The 21,229-nt window shown below is 57.0% G+C and overlaps 1 protein-coding gene across 1 annotated transcript in view; it reads left to right on the top strand.

Annotated features, from left to right (window-relative positions):
• MGAT5B (alpha-1,6-mannosylglycoprotein 6-beta-N-acetylglucosaminyltransferase B) overlaps positions 1-21,229 on the top strand; it is a 59,875-nt gene that overhangs the window by 14,301 nt on the left and 24,345 nt on the right. The window contains exons 4-8 of the mRNA XM_039859368.1: positions 7,705-7,820; positions 8,386-8,459; positions 9,351-9,521; positions 10,278-10,442; positions 11,201-11,370. Coding sequence (XP_039715302.1) covers positions 7,705-7,820; positions 8,386-8,459; positions 9,351-9,521; positions 10,278-10,442; positions 11,201-11,370 — 696 coding nt within the window. The remainder of the gene's footprint in view (positions 1-7,704; positions 7,821-8,385; positions 8,460-9,350; positions 9,522-10,277; positions 10,443-11,200; positions 11,371-21,229) is intronic.

Below are 21,229 nucleotides of genomic sequence, written 5' to 3'. Positions count from 1 at the left end.
TAGGGAGGGATGGCAGCGGGGTGAGTCAGAAGGTCAGGCAGTCAGTCCTCCAGGGCTGAAATCTATCGAATGTGACTATAAATGTGAATGGGTTAAACAGCCCTGACAGAGACACAGATTCTCAATGTCCGGTTATAGCCATTTGTAAGACAGACCTAAAGCTGAATGACTCAGAAACCGAAAACGAGAGAGAAATGTATCTAGACATCGCGGTCGAAAAGAAAGCTTGGGTGGCAATATTTGCACCAAAGAAAGCGGAATTTGAGGCAAAAGAACATTTAACAGGACAAAGAATGTGGGAAAAATTTCAACGTCACCAATAGTAAAAATTCCACTTTTGGGAAACAGCGTAACTTATCAAGCTGGCAAATACGTTTTAATGATAAGACTTATGTCATTGAGGGGACAGCCAGACAGACACATCTGTCTACACGATATCGTTAAGAAGACAGTGGGGGAAAGGCCCAGGCAGTATGGACACCCATGATAGGGTGAAATGTAACCGCTAAAAATCATATTTTAAAAACTATTTAATGAATGGCAATGTACTCGTACAATCTAAGTGAAAGAGGCTAGATACAAGGCATGCACAGCGGGACCGCAATGTCTTAAATAAAATATACATGCGAGATATTTTTTTAAATCCTCCAGAAGAAGGCTGGGTCTTGGGGCGGATTGGGGGTGCTGTTTCCCCCAGGCCAGCTTTAACACCCTGGCTTCACCCCATTCACTGGTACTGACCCTGTCCCCACGTGATGAAACTGCACACCGCCCACTCCAGCTCTGTTCTTATCAAGAGTGGAGACGTTATCTATCATCTATCTATCTATCTATCTATCTATCTATCTATCTATCTATCTATCTATCTTCTATCTACCTACCTACCTATCAATCATCTATCATCATCTCTCTCTCTCTCATCTCTCGTCTATCGATCATCTCTCTATCACTTACCCAATATCAGTCTGTCTGTGTGTGTATTTCTTGGTGCAGGAGAGAGGGGACCCCTCTCCGCTCTTGCTTGGGGCGGGGCTGGCAGATCCATGGTCATGGGCATCTGTTTGGGGCCCCCACAGCATCAGGGGCTCTGGATGAGGGTGAAGAGGGGCGAAGCTGAGGAGGGAGCAGTAAAATCGCAGGGAAGGCTGGACACTAGGGCGGGGGCTTCCTGGGTCCCGTGCGGTGTGAGGGAGAGGGAGACAGACGGACAGACAGACAGACGGTCTCGCCTCCGCTGCACCCGTTTCTGGCTGTACACGCTCGTGTCTCCCAGGGCGCGTGTCTGCGGGCACCCAAGTGAGGGAGTCTCCATGTTTTTAAAGTTAAAGGATTGGTTTCATAACAAAATAACAACTCTCAGCAAGATGCTGGCCAACTGTGCAGAAATCGATATCCCGTTAATTGAATGCGACCCTCATAAATCATGGGAGGAACCCACAAAATTAAACCTCTTTCCCCAGGCGCCCTGAAAGCTCTTCAGGGGCCAGGGCCATGACGGCCGGGACTGGTGATTGCCTGGCGGTGGGGGCGGGGGCGGGGGCTGGGAGAAGGGGCCGGAGCCTCAGGCGGTGTCTCGGTCTCTCGTAGTGGACTCAGAGGAGAAGTGGCCACTGGTCACCGGCCACTGGCAGGAGCCAGAATTCCCCTGGCCCTGGGGGGTGTGCAGGGCAGAGCGTCCTGTGGTCAGTGGGAGGCTTATGGTGTTGGCTGTCTCTCTGGAGGGTCCTGGGGCAGTGCCCAGAGCCTGGCCACACCAGGGTCAGCCTTGGGGCCAGCTGGCTCCAGGAGGCCGCTTGTGTCTGAGCGAGAGGGGCTGGTGGTCAGTCTGTGGATGCGAGTTGGGGGTTACTTGGGCAGGAGCACTTCAGATGGATACTTAGAATACTCCCAGGGTGGCCCCTGGGGCTGGGGTGGCGTGACCCAAGCCTCGCTTGGCCTTCTTGGACTTTCCAAGTAAGAAGTAACCGTTGTGTGGGACCCTTCCAGCTGGTGGGTCAGCCCTGCTGGCCCTGAGAACTTCCCAATAATGCGGAAGGTCCCCAGCTTCCTGCCTCTGCCTGTCACCCACAGCTTAGAGGCTGGGGCCAGGGACCCTCATCGTCCTCTTGCTGGTGGTGGCTGCGAGGAGGCCCCCAGCCTGGCTCAGAAATAACCTCCTAATACAGGATTAAATGCAAAGGCCTGGGCCACGCTCGCCTCAGCCAGGAGCCCAGGCCCTTACAGAGTCCGGGGGGACATCATGAGGCTGGCCTCCTAGTCAACCTCCCAGCAGGGGCCAGAATCATCTCCCCGGCCTTGGATCCACTTAAACCTCTGGGTCAGCAGTTCGGCGTTGGGAGGCTCACCACTTGCAGATGTGGTCTGTTCCGTGTGGGGCGCAGCTAATTAGGGGTTCACCCTCTGCACAAGGTGTGGGACCTCACTCGAGGCACCCGCCACGAGTAATAACGACAATAGGTGCCCTATGAGTGGCCATTGAAACAAAGGGCTGAGCACTGCGGGCCAGGCTCAGCGCGTCGTCCCACGCAGTCCACCAAGCAGCCGAACGGCCGTCGCCTCCAGGGCTGGGCCTGCGTTTGGTTCTCCTGTGTATCTCGGCCTGCAGGAAATCCGTACAGAAGGCTCACCTCGGTGGGACCCCCGAGACCCCGGGCCTGCCCCTTCCCCACCTCTCCCTGACACAGCTCTGGGTCTTCCCTGCCCGTGCCCAGGCCGCCCTGCCGGAAGCCCCCGGTCCAGGCTCCTCTGGGTTAGCCACCTTCTGCTTTGAAAACGCACGCACCAAAGATGAGAAAGGAGAGAAAGGAAGTATGCCATAAGCAGGAGGACAAAGGGGTCTCAGTCATCTGCGCCAGCGGAAGGAAGATGGGGTGCACTGGGCGGTGGGGGAGGGCGAGGGCATCGACCCCGTGTCTCCCCTGCCTGGGTTTGCGCCCTGGTGACAGGCCCTGCAGGGTCAGCATGGGTGTCACTAGGAAGACTGCAGCCAGAGCTCTCTCTGCCTTTGCCACCTGCCAGGAGGGTATTGACCATTATCGCAGTCGAAACTGCTGAGGATCCCACAGCCAAGGTGTCACTGTCTAGACCAGGGAGGGCCTGTGGCCTTCGGCTCAGTCATGGCCTTGGTGCCGATGCCCTGCCCCCGTGCCCGCCCGGAGGCACAGTCCGCTCCTGGGTGAACTGGTGCACTGCCTCGCGGCCCACTTGTGGGTACCACCTGCCCGGGATGCAGGGGATGGGCAGTGGGTTTTCTTCACGCGGCCCAGTTACGTCCCAGCGCAGCCTGCCTTTGCCGAGCCGCTTCCCGTACTGAGGACACAGGACTGGGGCCCTCGTGCCAACTGCAAACTCTGCACGTGGGTCCACGCATTTGTCTGGAAGGCCCGAGCCTCTCTCCTCCTGCAGCGCCTGTCACTCGGCCTCCCCCAGGAGCCGCTTCTCCCATCTGCTCCTATGCAGCATGGCAGCCATGTCAGCAGGAACCAGGCTGCCTGGCTGGAGCCTGATTCTCGCATTTAAGAGCCGTGTGACCCTGAGCAAGAGCCTCGGCCTTGCTGGGCCGTGGTTTCCTCATCTGTACCGTGGGGCCATGAGAAGGACTCATGGTGCCGGCAGAGTGAAACGAGGCCACGCACAGAAGGGCCCTGGCAAGCGAGTGCTCCCTGGGGGCTGTCGTCATCACCTTCGCAGGATGTCTCTGTCCTGTCCTCCTCGCGGACTGGGAGAAGCGCCACCTCCCCCGGGCCGCACCAGGATTACAGGGCCCCTTCCTCCAGAAGAAATAGTAAGAGTTACGTTGGTTTCCTAGGCCACTGTGACAAAGTGCCCTACGCCGAACAGCTTAAACAGCAGAAATGTGTTTTCTCTCCGTTCTGGAGACCGGAAGTTCAAGATCAAGCTGTTGGCAGAGTGTCGGCGGGGCCACGCTCCCTCTGAAGGCTTTTGGGAAGGATCTGTGCCGGGCCCCTCTCCCAGCTTCTCGTAGTTTCTTGGTGGGGGGCAGCATAACCCCAGCTTCTCCTCGGCGTTCTCTCTGCGTGCGTGCCTGTGTCTAAATCCCCCCTTTTATTAGACCAGTCGTGTTGGAATCGGGGCTACCCCTGCCCCAGGATGACTAATGACATCTCAACGGCCCTATTTTCAAATAAGGCCACCTTTTTAGATACTGGGGTTTAGGACTGCAACATACAAATTTGGGGCACAATTTAACCAATAGCAAAATTATATCTTATGACAGCCTTGGTAGAGACACAAGTATATTAACATTACATATAAAACATTTCCTTTGACCTATATTTGTTTCCCGATTTTTAAAGAAATTAAATATGTTTATGGACACCTAAAAGCATTGCGGGCCCTGGCACTGCACCCCCTGGGTGTCAACCCTGCCACGGTGACAGCACCAGGCCTCTGGGTTCTCTTGGGTCCCACTGGGCGGAGGCGGCTGCATGCCACCTCCTCAACCCAGCCCCCCTGCCCCCCTTTTATTCCCATTTAGGCATTTCCCAGGTCACAGACGTGCTGTGATGTGAGGTCTCGTGGCATGTACTTTCATTGTCACTTAAAAATATCTTCTCAAAGAAGCCTAATCATATATTACTTGAAAATAGAAAAGTGCCACACAGAGGCTGAGTCCAGTATAATAATCGTGACGCCAAGTAATTCTGTTTCGAACAAGTTGAACTTGTTCAATCAGACAGATGCCATCTGCACTATTCAGAGCCCATGCTAGCGATGTGCTTTATGCAGAAATGCTTGTCGTAGGAAAAGTGCTGAATCCCCCAAAAAAGTAAAGTGCTTCGCTCTGTGGTTAGACTTGTGATACTTCCTCTCGGGGACAGGGTGACCGCTGTAGGCAGGGAGCGAAGGCGTCACAAGCATTTATTGAGTATCTACTGTATGCCGAGCATTTTACATTCGGTCTCATGTCTAATCCTTGCAGTCACTCTGTGAGGCAGTTTGAGATTGTTCAGATTTTATAGGAGCTGACCTCTGAGTTCAGAGGTCAGGGAACTTGCCCGAGGTCACGCAGCTATCCAGTGGAGCCAGGATCGGAATCCAGGACCTCTGACTTCGAAGCCTTCACTCTTTCTAATCTCTGAATAATATGGGGAGACCCAGGGCTTGGGAAGTCAAGGGCTCCCCCCAGTTCTTCATGTCCTGTGACAACAGCAGCAGAATGAGTCTCTGCCTCCAGCATCACATGGCTGTCTTCTCCCCGTGTGTCTCCATGTGGCCTTCTTATAAGGACACCGGTCGTTGGACTTAGGGCCACATTAGTCCAGTATGACCTCATCTAATCACATCCGCAGGGACTCTGTTTTCAATTAATGTCATATTCTGAGGTTCCAGGTAGATGCGAATATTTGGGGACACCATTCGACCCAACGTAGTGATGTTGCCCTGGGCCCATGGCCCGTGCTGGGCAATGTCAGGCTCCACGTACGAGAGTGCCTCCTTGTCCTCTCTGGTCACCTAAATGTTCATTCCGGTCACGGGAGGGTCCATCCCGTCTCCAAAGGTCGGTGGGGAGACAGTTCCACAACCCTCACTCGGGACTGATTTCAGAGCCCAGCGAGGTCAAGGTCATCACGTTTCTCCTCTGGTCTGACCCAGGCATCTTAGATATGACAACAATCTGTGGCTCTCCACGAGCCATGAGTGCACACAGAGAAGCAGAACACCTGTGTGCTGACGTTCCCGGGGGGAGGGTGAGAAGGAAGAAATGTCTAAAAAGGCTCCTCAGGCAGGGGTGACAAGGAAAGAAGGTCGAGCGTGCCCGGTCAGCCCGAACCCCGTTCGCCAGAGCCCCAGCCGCCCCGCAGTGGTCGAATATGCACAGGCTTCCTCCACACGGGCGTTGCCGACCTGGGCTCGTCACGTTTCCCTCACTCAGGCCCCACGACGACCCTGTGAGGTTGGGGCCATTATCTTCTCCGTTTTGAAAGAGGAAAATGCCGAGGCACAGAGAGGGTGAGTGACCTACCCGGGGTCACACAGCCCATCTCCCTGTGTGCGTCTGTAAACGGAAGACAAGCCAACGTTCTCTTCCCAACAGCACTCCTGATGATCTGAAGACAGGAGAAATAGTCCTGCTTTTTCCCCGAGGACCTTCTGAGCAAAAGAAGCACATTTGTCTTTTAAATCTCTCCTCATTCTTTGTAATCTCATAGGAGGCTTTCGTGGGTTGAGCTGCGTCCTTTGCAAACGTTTGTTGAAGTCCTAGCCTCGTACCCGTGACTGTGGCCTTCTTTGGGAATAGGGTCCTCGCAGATGTAATCAAAGTAAGACAAGGTCACGCTGGGTGGGGTGGCCTCCGTCCAACGACGGGTCTCCTTATAAGGAAAGGGAGTTTGGGGGCACAGGGAAGGCCAAGTGAAGACAGACACAGAGATAGGAGTGATGTGGCCATAAGCCAAGGGATGCCTAGGACTGCTGGCGGCCACCAGAGGCGGGGAGAGGGGCCGGGGACACATCCTCCCTCAGAGGCTCCAGAGGGGACCAGCCCTACCGGCACCTTGATCTCAGACTCCTGGCCTCCAGAGCTCTGAGCGAATCAGTTTGTGTCGCTTTAAGCCACTACATCTGTGGCGGTTTGTTACAGCAGCCCCAGGAAACGAATTCGGAAGCATCGCCATTTTCCATTCGAGTTGCTTGTTTTTGAGCAGATCGACCGATTGTGTGTGCACTGTGGTGTGTGTGTCTCCCCTTCCTGTCACCTTCTGCCTTTGGTCCCCACCCCTACCGCCTTTCCGGTCTCCCACACTAGCCACCCTTTTCAGAAAGCAGAGGTAGGAGGGGCGGGTGGCCTGAGACGGCCAGCAGCCACCGAGGGTCACCAACGCGCCTTCTCTGGTGGCCAGGTCACCAGTGCAGAAGAAGAGGGGAGGGTCGAAAAAATCCTTCGTCCGATTCCAATTCTATGCAGCGACAAAGAGCCAGTCTTTGTAAAGGGATAAACAGAGCTTAAACGGGGCCTGCGAGGCCCGGGGTTGGCGTGAGAATCAGAGGAAACGGAAGGAACGTGCTCAAAACGGCAAGTAACTTCCTGAGCAAGGCCCCGGGGCCTCCCGTGAGCGGAGACCCACCTGCCAGCCGAGTGAGACCCGCCTCCTGGGAGTGTTTGCCGTGAGGTGGACCCTGCGTGTGACGGGTGATAAACTCCCCTGAGACCTGAGTGGCGGTCCGCATGGAGAAGTAGATTCTCCCCAGATAAAGGGGACATAGGTATTGGCGGGGCGGGGGCCCCGACGTTCGTGGCAGTAGACACACAATTAAGGTCCCTGAAAGAATTTGTTCTCAGAACCCAGCATTAACTTATTAGGGGCTTAAGAGCTGGCCAGTCCGTGGGCTGCTTTGGGCGGAATTTATTTTATCGTGAGCTAGCCCCTCTGGGAAGAGAGAAAGAGAAGCTGGCCGTGCCCAGGAAAAGGGCTTCTGTCACCTAGGGTCCCTGGGCGGATGCTGTCCAGGCCCTTGAATAGAATTCCCTGGCCTGCTTCGACACCCATGCGGACACGCCTGGCGCCTGCAGCTGTGGCCTCTCCCGTCCAGTATAATGTGTGCGGTTCTGTTCGTGGCATGGTGGGGGCCCGTGGGGGCCGGGAGCCCTGTGTCCCCACTGCCTTTGCTTGCTGGCCAAGGCCCGGCTGGGGAGGCCACCCAGGCGGGCTCCGCTGCTCAGCCCTGGCTTCCCCCACTTAGGTTGCCCCCCGGGGCCGGCCTCATGGAGCGGATCCAGGCCATCGCCCAGAACGTCTCGGACATTGCCATGAAGGTGGACCAGATCCTGCGCCACAGCCTGCTCCTGCACAGCAAGGGTGGGGCCGGGGCGCCCCTCTACCCCCGGGAGGCTGGGGGACCGGGTGGGACATCTGGGTTGGGGCCCCGACTTCTCCACAGCAGCCGCTCTGGCTCGTCAGTCGCCCTGTTTTAATCTCTCAGCAAGGTGACTGGGGGTTCAACCACCCTGACTTGGTGTGAGGGTGCTAAGGACAGTGGAGGTCTCTGGAGACCCAGGTGGCCCCCTCACTCCCCTTGATGTAGGGAACTGCAGTCTGAGGCTGCAGGCCCAACCTCTGCACCCCTAAAAACGGTGGGAGTACCTTTGGGTGGGTGTATGAGGTCTGCCCACCCAGGCAGTTGGTCTACAGCCAGTCAAGCCAGTTCTTCACTGGGTCCGAAGCCTCTAAGGAGGGTGGCGGTGGTGGCAGAGGGGGGCAGCCCTGGCAGGTGGCCTTTCAGGTGAGAAAAGTCAGGCTGAAGGCTGTGCCCCTCCCCCTGCCCTTTCCCCCGCCCTCCCAGACCAGCCCACCCCTCACACCTCTGCCTCCCAGGCTCCATCCAACACCCAGCTCCTCAGCAAGATGGCTTCTCTCCCTACAGTGTCCGAAGGCCGGCGGGACCAGTGCGAGGCTCCCAGTGACCCCAAGTTCCCTGACTGCGCAGGGAAGGTAGAGGTGAGGCCTGGGGCTGAGGGTGGGGGTGGGGGTGACCAGCCAGGGGCCTCCTCCGCATGGGCCATGACCCAGACGAGCTCTGAGAGTCCATTGCTGGCAGGGCTATCCACTGGCCAGGGCCCCTCTGCCCAGCCCCCGGCCCCTGACCCTGGACTTGCTGGCAGAGGCCGTCCTCAGGGAAACGCTTCTCTGCTGGGGCCATCTGCGTGGCCCACCAACCCATATTCCCCAGGACGAGCCATGTTTCCGTACTGCTTTTAAATAGCAAACAAACTATTAAATACATGTGTGCTACCACCAACAGCCTGAGTCCCAGCGCATTCGGATGAGGAGCGGCCTTAGCCTCCCTCTCCCCATCCCTCGTGGTCCAACCAACTGGACCGAGAGAGCCCCTCGGGTGCCACCTTCGGGGACCTATGGCTGCGCGAAGTTTGTCCACCCAGGGGCCAGTGCACAGCCTTAAAAGCCAGCTCCTCACTGGTTCTGAACTCCCTCAGAGGGCGGGGCGGTGGCACTGCAGACCCCTCCTCTGCGACCGAGTAGGGACCCTGTGGCTGGGTGCTGCACCAGCCCCAGCCCTTCCCTGCTCAGAGGCCTCAAGCCCTGGGCTGCTGTGCCTCCCGCTGTGTCCTGACCTGGCTTCAGGTCCTCCTCTTCCTGGGCCTGGGGGATGGCGGTCCAGCCCGGCCTTCCCTGAGGTTCCCCGTGGCCAGGGCATGGTCCTGGGGCCCTGGTTCAGCCTCTCTTCCCTGCTTCTGTCCCTCGCTGCATCTTCAAGGTGGGCCCCAGAGACCTTGTCCTGGGGGACCTCGGGGACATGCCTGCAGGGGGGCCGCAGAGGGTACGGGCGGGCTGGCGCGCGCTCCCTGGCCCAGGCTGGCCTCTCCGCAGTGGATGCGTGCCCGCTGGACCTCGGACCCCTGCTACGCCTTCTTCGGGGTGGACGGCACCGAGTGCTCCTTCCTCACCTACCTCAGTGAGGTCGAGTGGTTCTGCCCCCCGCTGCCTGGGAGGAACCAGACGGCCACCCAGATGGCCCCCAAGCCCCTCCCCAAAGCCCAGGTATGTCTGGGAGGTGAGCAGGCCCTTGAGGGGTGGGTGGACGGGCCAGCTGACCTCCCCGGGCTGGACGTCCTTGGGGGACAGTGAGAGGAGAAATGAGGCTGGCCAGCTCTGCCTGGCGGGTGGGCAGGTCCCAGCCCGCCCTCCTGGAGGGGAAGCCAGCCTGATGGTGCCTGTCCCAACTTCTGGGGATGCTGCCAAGCTGGGCCTACTTGAGGGGTAGGTTGGGACCCTGGAGGCACCCCTTAAGGGACTACAATAATAGTAATGACAGCTGTTACTTCAAGAGTGTGTCCTGTGTGCCAGATGCTTCGTTTGTGCGTGGCCTCCCCACATGTGTGATCGCATTTAACCGACAGCGAATCAGTGGTCCAGGCAGCTGAGCTCACTTGTTCGAGACAGACAGTTACTCTGGCCCCACAGGAAGGCGGCCCCGCCTCCCTGCCATCTGAGCCTCTGTTCTGGCCACTGTCCTCACTACCTCCTTGTAGCAGCTGGGACCCCCGGGAACTGTCACAGCTGACGGCCTCCTGGAGGGCTCGGGAGGCTGATCAGAGCTGGGCTGGGACGGACCAACTTGACTGGGGCGGGAGAGCTGGGCTCCCCAACTGCTGGGGCCAGTTGGGGAGAGAGAAGCTGGAGCAGGCCCTGGCCTCACTGGGAGGGTGCCGGCCCCTGTCCCCGGGGCGTCAGGCGACAGCAGTGGCGCAGCTGCGGGTCTGGGGTTAGAGAACCAAGGCCTGGGCTTCCCTCCAGGCAGTTTTCCGGAGCAACCTGTCCCACCTCTTGGAGCTGATGGGCAGCGGGAAAGAGTCTCTAACCTTCATGAAGAAACGGACCAAGCGGCTCACCGGCCAGTGGGCACTGGCTGCCCAGCGCCTGGCGCAGAAGCTGGGGGGCATCCAGAGGGACCAGAAGCAGGTACCTTCCCCTCTCTGTGTGTCCAGGAAGCTGAGCTCGGAGAGCTTAGGAAATGAGCTCAGGGCCCCAGGATTCCAAGGGGACCCTGGGTCTGCCCTCGAAAGAGTTTTATAGAATTTACTCGAATTTGAGCCAGAAGCCGGAGGGGAGGCAGAGTCAGGATAGATGTGTGTGGTGGCCCTTTACAGGCTGGGGACTGAATGACGAGTCCTCCTGCCCCCTTAGGGGTCCTGCATTCTGTAGACATCTTATTCTTGTCTGGCAGAAAAGTCATGGCATTTGTCCGGAATGTTGGGAATAAAGTAGCCTGTTTGGCAGAGGTTCGTTGGTCCATGCATCCATCTGTCCATCTGTCCGTCTGTCCGTCTATCCATCCATTTATCTGCCCATCTGTATCCAGCCAGCCAGCCATCTAATAAACACTTGCCTGACTCTCGGGCCACCCTGTTCCTTTCCGAGTCCTTATCATTTCATGAAATTCTCTCTTGTCTGTGTCCACTGTCGTCTCCTCTTCCATCTGGAATGTCAGCGCCTTGAGGGCAGTATATGGGGGAACTGTCTCGTTCCCCCGTATCCCCAGTGGCCAGCGCGGTCACTTTGCTTCTTGGTTCCCCTGCTGTGCCAGAAAGCGCCTGCCCAGGCACAGCCTGGAGACAGTGTCCGCGGCTGGCTGAGTCTCCCTGGGGTGGCAGGCTGGGTGCTATTGCTCCTCTGGGTTGACTCTCTGTGTCCCTCCCCTGCTGCCCCCCACCGCCCAGATCCTTGTCCACATCGGCTTCCTGACCGAAGAGTCTGGGGACGTGTTCAGCCCGAGGGTGCTGAAGGGTGGGCCTCTGGGGGAGATGGTGCAGTGGGCGGACATCCTGGCCACGCTCCACGTCCTGGGCCATGCCCTGCGGATCACCGTGTCCCTGAAGGAGCTGCAGAGGTGAGTGCTGGGGTGCGGGGGGGGGAGGGCGAGCCCGGTCCCCAGGAGCTCCCGCTCCACCTGCTCAGTCTGCCACCCACCCCCTCCTCCCCCACGGTGACACCTGGTGGCGTTCGGGATGCTCCGAGGAAGCATATCTGCGTCACGCTGTTCCCATGGCTGACTTTCCCATCTCTGGGCTGGTGGCGTCCGCTGTTTGCACTCAGAGGCTGACAGATATTGGCTTGTGGATTGAGCCATGTGATACAGATAAGTCCCCTCTGCCCGCTCTCCTGGTGGTCTTGGGGCAGACTTGGAATTTCTCTTCCGGAACTGGGCTCCTTCCTGAGCCTGTTATGGGGGCTGGGGGACCAGTAAGTCCTGAGGATGGTGAGGTGAGCTGCTGATGCCCACGCCGTCCCCAGGGCTTGCCTTTCCAGGGTCCCTCTAATGCCGTTGCGGGTGGGAGACTGGCAATTCAAGGGGCGTAGGATTTTGTGGGTGAGCGAGTATAATTAGGTTTGTATTCAACTACTAGATCTGTGGGATGTAGCAATACATATGACTTTTCTTATTTTATCTATTGAGGTTGATTATCTGATACATACAGAAATACATGTAACATATTTTGTGAAGCACGTGGTACAGTGATGTCCCATGATTCCGCCGTCCGACTTAAGAACGAGAGTCTTACTCTCCTGTGTTTGCCTGGGGCCCCCTCTATCGCCCATCCCTCGGCACCCCCCACCCCGAGGAAACCTCTAACTGGGATTTTGTGTCTATCTTTCCTTCGCCATTTCGAAGAAAAAAATTAGGTTTTCTTTCACATACTCATGTATCCATAAATAACATACGGGTGAGTCGTGTTGTTCGTTTTTGAGCTTTGTAAAAACAAGTCGTCTCCGAGGCTTGCTTGCTTCACCCAACACCATGTTTCCAAGATTTATCGACATTGTTGTGCGAGGTCCCTTCTTATTCATCTCACTGCTGTGTGATGAGATTCTGCTGTGTGAACGAACCACAATTATTTATCAGTTTTTCCCCGTCCGTGGATTTTTTTCCCCGTTTTTACAAGTTATTTTGAACGATGCCGTGGCGGACCCATGTCAGAGTTTCTTTTGGGTATAAACTTAGGTGCACATTTGCTGGGACTTTGGGAGTGGGAAAATCCAACTTTACAAGAGAACGCCGGTTGGCGTCCTAGGTGATGGCCCCAATTCAGTTTCGCCACATGTGGGTTCCCTGGGCCACATTGTCACCACGCTTAGTGTTATCGGGCTTCCTAACCGAGGGCGTGAAGTGGCATCACGACATCTCGTGACGGTTTTCCTGACAGTGAGGCCGAGCATGCTGTCCTATGTTTGTCTGTCCTTCTTTCCTCTTGAGGAAATGCCCAGTTGTGCCGTTTGCTCTTTTTTTTCTGCTGGGCTCATTTTATCATTTCCTTATGGAGTCGTAGGAGCCCTTCATGTATTACGAGTATAAATCCGGTGTCAGTTGCATGTGTTTAAAAATCTCCTAATTTATGGATGTCTTTGTCAGTTCCTTATGTTTTTTGTTTGTTTGTTTTTGTTTTTGTTTTGAGGAAGAGAAGGCCTTCATTTTAATGGAATCAGAGTCCTCCACCTTTTTCTCTATGGTCAGGAATTCTGTGCTTGATGGATTTCTGTCCCCCTTTCACTGGCATTTGGTGGACAGAGCTCTAACCTCGCCCCGGGGAATAACTAAGGAGGGCCCCAGAGTTGTTGGCCTGCGAATTGACTTTTCTTCATCAGCCCATTAACTCACTCTCAGGTGGTTCGCAAGCTAAAATGTGACTCCTGTCCAGAGCCTGCCCACCATCTGCATGGTCTGCTGGTTCTAGATGTCTCTTTCTGATTGTCGATGTCTCTGTCTCCATCGACAATCTTGGGTCAACTGCCTACCAGTCACTCGGGCAGAGCTTGTCAACCGCAGTTAGAGGGAGGTACCACGGCCAGCCATATCGGGTAGGGGAGGAAGGAGGCTGAGGGTGGGTTGTGCTGTGAGCCCACTAGGTAGCTAGTGATTTGAAGGTTTTCATCGCTGTGGCTTGAAACTCACACAGCTGGAGTCATTCTTTTAGGCAGATGCACTGGTCTCCCGTGGGCCTAATCAAATGAACAGTGTCTTCAGAGAGGGGCAGCACGTGTAAGTGAGGAGGTGATGGGGACGGAGGTGACAGGGGCTAGCGAGGGGCTGCGTGGCGGTGGCAGTGTTGGGAAGCACAGTCCCAGACGGGCAGCGGGTTCTGGGGGAGGAGGCACCACCTGGAAATAGCGCCTCTGCTGTGTCCAGCTGAATGCCACCTGAGCTGGCCGGGCCTGGGCTGGGAGCTGTCCCCGGGTGCTGGTGCTGAACCGTCAGACTAGCTGCCTAGTGCTGGGAGAGGGAGCCAGCAGGCCCCTCACGCTGGCCCTCCCATGGTGGCATTTTGTTGTCAGACCAAGCTGTTCAGATTGTGCGGGCCACTCCAGGGCCCGTGTGCCCACTCGCTGCCCGCCAGCGCACAGTGCTGCTCTGCGCTGTGCCCACTCCCGGTCCCTCCCAACGGAGCATCAGCACTGTCTGTGCGGCAGAACGCTGCAGGGGCAGCTCGTGTTCGCAGATCATGGACAGAGGCCTCTTTCCTCGGCCTCGGGCCTTCCTCTGGGGAGGTAAGGCAGGGTGGGGGTGAGGAGGAGGGAGGAGAAGAGGGACTCAGCGTGTGGGAAGCCAGAGAAGTCTTGCAGAACTTATGGATGGCACAGCCAGCAGCTGTGGGAAGCCACGGGGCCAGACCTGCCTCAGGCTGAGTGGCAAGCAAGGGTCCGAGGGCTCTTATCCCCTGGGTCATCAGAGATCCCAAGATGCAGTGGGACGAATCCCGTGGGTGGGAGCTGTCCAGAACCCTCATCCCAGGCTCTGCCACACATGAAGCCCCCCGTGAGTGCGGAGCTCCTTTCTGTCAACATCGCCAACACCGCGCTGCAGGTCAGGGTTAGATGAATTCACGTTCACCAAGCAGCCTTCGACTTGATACCTCCTTCCCGACCATGCATCCTCTGGGGCCAGAGAGGTGAGAACTTCCTTCCTTTACTGTTCCCTCGGGGAATGGAAAGGCTGGTCCCAGGCATTTATGACGGTCCAACACCACGCTTAGAGAATCCATTTCTCAGCCATGCTGGCTGTCTCCTCTTTTAACCTGCACCCTGAGTCCTCACCTGCCCAGAGTACTCTCCCCCTACCCCCGGCCACACCCTGGGCCTGGCGCTGGGCCTGCGGTCAGCGAGGCTGCCATTGCCTGTCACAGGGCCAGGGCAGTGAAGATGAGGCCACTGCACTCCAGAATGAGGCCCTGGTGAAACGTGCCAAGATCTGAACTACCCTCCATCTGCCATTTCTTCTACCACGCATATGCGCCCACGTGCACACACGCGTGTGAACATGCCAGAGCGCCACTGTGCACAAGCACACATTCAGACCCATGTATCTGTGCACACACGCTCTGCGCATACCGCATGCATGCACACACACAGGCACATCACATCCCTGCACACAGATACACACCTCCACACACATGCAAACACGCCCTCGCGCATCCCCCTGTACATGCAGCATGCTGCACACACGTGCACACGTGCACACACCCATGCACAGCCGCACACACACCCCACAGAGAATCCCTGTCTTCCCACCACTGGGTCACTTCCTGTCACGCTTGTGTGAAATTCCCAGAAGCAGGGGCTCCAGGGAGAGGTCACCCCACCTCTGATTTGCAGTTCGTTAAATAGGCAGGCGCAGGGCTGTGCCCCTTCGGCTCTGCCCTCTGTCCCCTGTGTGGTGAGGTGCACGTAAACGCTTTTGCTCAGACAGGGCAGAACTGTGCGAACAGCTCAGCTACCTCAGGGGACAGCCTTGGGGAGGCACTTTCTAAATCTGTCACCAGATGTAATTTTAGAACAACTAAAATAATAAAGAGGAAAAAAAAACCCACCTCACCCAGAGGCCACAGCACAGTTCTGTCTACAAAATGAACGGCATCAGCTGTGGTTGGAATAGGTTTCTGGTGGGGATTATATGCCCTGCCGCAGCAGAATCGCCTCAGAGAAATACTGATGTTTGGGTCCCACTCTTGGTGTCTCTGATTTAATTGGTCTGGGGCCGGGACCCAAATATCAAGTTTCCAAAGCCCCCCAGGTGACCATGAGCAGTGAGATTTGAGAAGTGGGGAGCTGAGGCTGTGGCATCTCTACGCACCCCTCCCCCACAATACACTGTCTGAGTGGGGATGTGAGAACCAGCCCGCGTGGCTTATTCAGAAGAGCTGTCCTCTGTGTACCTTGTGCAGGCCCTGAGGGGCAGGATCAGGGCCTGGAGTGGGGGCTCAAGGCTCTAGAGGATTTGCCGAGTGTGTAGGTTCCTCTCGAGCCTGCATTTGCCCACCCGAAATGAAAGCATCCACGATACCCTTAGTTGCAGGGGTGGAGGGGGCGGGCCAAACCTCACCACCCTCAGAGGTGGCCCAGATAGTGGGGACTCCCACACCCCTCCCAGGGTGTCAGGTGGGAGCCTGCTCACCTGGCATGGGTTTATGCCACGCCCTATCTTGGAAGTATTTTTTTCCCCCGCGACAAATGTGGGCCAGGGCTGTGAGCTCCTGGAGCTTGCTCTCGGCCGGGGCCGCCCCAACACTACATAAATGCAGCCCTTTCCTCCCAGTGGAGACTTCAATCCAGACATGTATTATTAGTTTGCTAGAGTTGCCGGAACCAAGTGCCACAGACTGGGCAGCTTAAACAACAGAAATGTTCTGTCTCACGGCCCTGGGGGCCGGAAGTCTGAAATCAAGGGGTTGCTTGCTTCCTTCGGAGGCCGTGAGGGGGAGCGTGTCCCAGGCCTTTCCCCTAGCTTCCGGCGGTTTGTTGGTGATCTGGGGCGTTCGCTGGCTTGTAGAAGCATCGCCCCGATCTCTGCTTTCATCCTTCATCCATATTCCCCTTTCTTATAAGGATGCCGTGCATATTGGATTAGCGCCCACCCTCACTACCTCATGTCAGCTTGATGACCTCATACAGACCCTATCTCCAGATAAGGTCACATTCCGAGGTGCTGGGGGTTAGGACTCCAACACAGGAATTTGGGGAGGACGCAATGTAACTCATAATGTGACAGTGGCCGTTTGTGACCGGAAAGGGACTGTGGGCAGAGACGCCGTTGAGGACACGTGTGGTGTTGCCGCGGGGCTCTGCAGAGGGAGGCAGAGTCGTCCGGCAGCCTTGCCTCCCAGCCTCGGGGAGCTGTTTCATGCGAGCGGCACCAGGTTAATTTGAAAATAGGTCAACGGGATGTGAAGGTAATCTGAATTCTGAGCGTCGCAGCTTGGCTTCTGCGGCAGAAACGTCTCCTTGGGCCGGCGAAATGACCCGTGTGGGGAAGGCAGCAGGTCGAAGATGCTGCTTGTACGTTTGTTCTAGTTTATTCACAGATGTTCACAGCAGATGTCTTGGCCACCGACTAGGCAACAAGGCTGGACGGATGAGCCGCTTTTCTCTGCTCCCGTGTTTTTGGTGTTTTAATTAACCGGCTCACTGGAGGGGTGTTTAGGGCGGTGTGCAGAATCTGCAGCTGGCTTTGCTGCTGCAGGATGCTTTCGGGGTGGGAGAGGTGGCGGGTGGGAACAATGTGACAGACTGCAGGTTACGTCAGACGGTCCCACCTGCGCCCCCGCCGCTCGCAGTGGGGAGGAAAGGTGAAGTCAGAGCCCCCAGCGGCCGCACCCTGAGTCGTCGTCATGAAGGCACAGCGGGCATTTTAAAGTTGAGACTTTCCCTTCCGCCTGCCCAGAGTTGGCTGCGCTCGTCCATTTTATTTGCATAATTTCAAGCATCATTAATAGTACATGGCAGGAGGAAAAATTACTGAGCTCTTCCTCCATCCATGAGTGAAATTGGGTTTAGTAGAAAATTAGTTGACTTAACTGGCAAATGATGAAAGCTGAAGAGGAGAATGTTTAAATAATGGTGGGGATGAGGAGCGAGAACTCTTGGCCGTCAAGCATGAGGCTCCGGTGGAAAATCGTGTCCTGGCCTTTTTGTTTGTTCAATGTTCATTCAGGGGACATACCAGGAGGGTCCCTAGAGAATGACAGGGGCAAGGACCACGTCCTGTTCCTTAGGATCAGCCGAGCTTGACCAAGCTGCGTCTGCCTAACCCTCTGAGGAGCCATAGAGGCAGGCCTGAGTTTGAGATCTGGCCGTGATGGCTCCCACAGGCCCGAACCAGGCTGAACTAGCTACTGGGTGGTTGGTGGGGCCATTCTCTGAGGGGTAGGGGGGTGGAGAAGAGAGAAAGCATTGGGTTTGGGGGGCATCTAGAGAAGACCTTGAATTTGGGTTCAGACATGCTGACTTAGAGGTACCCATGTGGAGGCAGCTGAGCGATGCGGCCAGGGCTCAGAACGGAGACAGCACGTTGGCAGCTGACGGTGCCTGAACCTCGATGTGAAGGAAGTTCCCAAATGATAGGGGGAAAGGCCAAGAGCAAAGCCCGAAGAACCTGCAACGGTTCAAGGCCTCCTGGAGGAAGAGGTGCTGGCAGCGGAGACCGAGATGGAGTGGCCAGGACGGTGTAGAGTCATGGGGGCCGAAGGAAAAGATGCTTCTAGAAGGAGGTTGTCGCCAATGCTGTCAAATGCTCATAAAAAGTAAAAAAGAGGTAAAACTCTGCTGCTCTGGCCTGGGGCATTTTTATTCCCGGTGAAGCCGGCAGAAGCGTGGGACGGCGCGAATAACCCCTCGTGCTCCTCCGGCTTGCCCTTGAATCATGAAGGGGCTTGGGCGAAAGGGCGGCCTTTTCCTGGGGGCCAGACTGGTCTCCCCTAAGCTGCTCTGGAGCGGACCCAGAGCCCCCCGTGTTCGCGCCCAGCATTCTGGCTGCGTTTTTCCCTTGATGAGCCCTCCCGCAGGGTTCGCGCTTGTAGGGCTGAGCGCAGAGTTCCTTCCCCTCTCCCTGTCCTCCAGGGCCCTGCACAGCTTGGTTCTCCGCGAAGGTTTGTGGAACTGGATAGGCTAGCGAGGGCTCTGGGACCTGAGGTGGGGACGAACGGAAAAGCCAGCATCCGGATGACCAGGCCCCACCCCGGAGCGGTGGGGTGGCATCGCTGGGGCCGGCCTGGGCGCCAGGAGCCATGAGGGTGTCTCCACAAGTCCAACCTGCCCCCCGGGCCTGAGAGCTGCCGCCCTGCGTTAACGCAGAGCGTGGAGGGGAGAAGCCTTGGTCCGTGCTCAGTGTTCACAGGCATCTGTTACATTAATCGGCCCGTCTGCGAGGAAGGAGGCAGGGAATGGCCAAGGGGACGGGTTCATGTCCCTGTTCCCGCCGCAGTAGCCCAGGCAGCTGTGGGAGTGAGTGTGTGGTTTCCTGCAGCTGTCCCGGGAGCTGCAGCCCCGTGCTGAGCAGGAAGGAAAGGCTGGGGAAGAACGGGTCAGCTTTGGACAACCAGGCCACTTGGTGCGGGGGAGATGCTGCCCCCTGGGGTCTCCTCAGAGCCCTCCCGCCCCTGCTCCCCTTGGTTTGGGCTAAGGCATTGCTGGAATGTGCTCCCATCTATTTCTCCTTTGAATTCCCTTCCCTCCGTCCCCACTCTGCTGGGGACCTGGAGGTCCTCCGAGGGCACAGGGATATCTGCCTCCTCAAGAGATGGGAGCCGAGGGTAGGCCATCTCGGTGGCATCATCAGGCTGCTCCTGCCGGGCACGGGATGCTCGCTCGTTTCCGGGCGAGCGCAGGAAACGCCACAGGAGACCGTTGCTCCCTCGTTAGTGACCCTCCCCTCCCATCCTAAAGCGGCTCATTAGATGCCCAGTCAACTCCCAAGGTTGCCTTCTTCATGTCCCTTCGTGGGAAGAAGCAGTGGCTGCTCTACTAATGGGAGAGAGACGGGCAGGGCCATCATGCTCAGGAGATGGGCACCGGGCGGGGGCAGAGGGACAACAGGCCCCTAGGGAGACAGAAACATCCTGGCTCGCAGCTAGTGTGCTCCGGTAATGAGGTGGATCCAGAGAAGCCGAGGTGCCCTGTGTGCACTTTGGCACCCGGAGCCAAAGATCTCTGAGCACTTGGTAAGCATCCTTTTTAATTAGGTCCTTCCCACACAGAGGAGAGAGACAGAGAGAGTCGTGCGTTCCCGATTTGGGGCACTACCTGGAGAGATGCTTTGCCGCTGCAGACCAAAGGCACAGGGAGAAATAAAACCGGAAGGCTTTGAGCCTGGAGGGGACCATGCAGACGCATCTGACCATCACATGGTGGGAGCAGAGGCCGACGCCTGAGCAAGTCTGTGTCGTGCTCACTCCCGGGATGGAACTCTGCATTTCGATTTCCGGCTGTGCGTTTTTTCTGTCCTCTTTGGGGGTAGATGTATTTTGTTCTCCCTTGTCCCATCTACTCATCCTACCTTTTGATCCTCTAGCAGAGAGAGGAGTTGTCTCTTCTCTGGATATGTGCTGACCCCCCCCCCCATTGTGGCTAGCTGGGAGTCCCTGGGGGGTCCGGATAAGATGGGGACGCTGGCATGTCCTCGTGGAGACAGACACGGGTCCTACGAGTGTGGATAGTTAGGCCTTTTTTCTAATGGTAGTAAAATACACATAATATAAAATTTACCATTGCGACCGTTTTCAAGTGTACTCTTCAGTGGCGTTCGGCACGGTCACGTGGCTGTGCGGCCGTCATCACCACCCTCCACTCAGAACTTCTTCATCTTCCCCAACTGAAACTGTCCCCCATTAAACACAGCCCCCGCCCCACAGGCTGGATTTCACGTGGATGGGTTTGGGTTGGGCCTGGGGGCCAGACAATAACCCGCTGACCCCCGGAAAAGCTCTATTTCTTTAGGTCACCCCTCCCCCCAGCCCTTCCATTTTGCATTTCGGCTCCCACGCAGGTGGCCTGGGGCCTGGGGACTGGGGACATTTAGAAACGTATTCCAACCACCCAGTTCCGAGTCCACTCCCCAGTTCTTCCAAGCGTCAGAGACAGCAGTGGGCAGGTGGGGCCACCAAGTCCCCTCACGCTGAGATGCCACCTCTCCCCAGCTCCCCTGAGCGCTGAGGGCGGGGCGGCCCGGAGAGACCTCCATCCCCCCACAGCTCGGGGCTAAGAATCCAGAGAGAAATGAGGACTCTTGGCCTTGGAGGTCCGAAAACTCCTGGACAGGGGCCTTCTGAGGAGTCAGCGCGGAAGGCGGGGTGCTCGGCTGAGCCCCCGTGGGTGCCGTTGGCTGAGACTGTTAGAGGCGTTTTTCAGTTCACGTCCCTGCTCCAACCCACCACGTAGCGATAACACCACAGCCCCCCCGCCCCCGCCCCCAGTAGCTGACCATCCACTGTCCTCCCTCATAAGAGCAGGAGTCACCACACTTCCTTGTCCCCCCGTGACGTCATGAATTGAAAACCCTGCTGTTTTCTGGGACTGGGGAACACTGTGGGGGGGCTGTGAGGCTTCTCACGTGCTCCTCCTGGGAAGGGAACAGCAGGCTCTGGGCCAGTCACGTCCTCCTGGTCTCTCCGCGTGTCGCTTCAGGACGAGTGGGGCCATCGCGTCCAGCCCAGGCGGCTCGTCATCCTTGGGCTCTTCTCCCTCACGCACCTTCTCGCCCCTGAAAAGCTTTTCTTGGCCGGACGTTCAGCCTCTAAACCAGTTCTTACTAAGGGGGCTCACCTGGTTCATTGGTTTGTTTATTCATTCATGAACACAACAGATACTTTGGGGCCAGAGCCGGTCCTGGCTCTGGGCTTTCAAAGATGACCTGGCCCTGCCCTCAGGGGACTAGGTCCCCTGAGGAGGTGACTCAGGACAGTGCAGAGTGAGGGCAGGGGAGG

The sequence above is a fragment of the Pteropus medius genome, unplaced genomic scaffold, assembly GCF_902729225.1.
Source record: "Pteropus medius unplaced genomic scaffold, Ma_sr-lr_union100, whole genome shotgun sequence".
In the NCBI taxonomy this organism is placed as follows: Eukaryota; Metazoa; Chordata; class Mammalia; order Chiroptera; family Pteropodidae; genus Pteropus; species Pteropus medius.
This window is presented reverse-complemented; position numbering and strand designations above follow the sequence as displayed.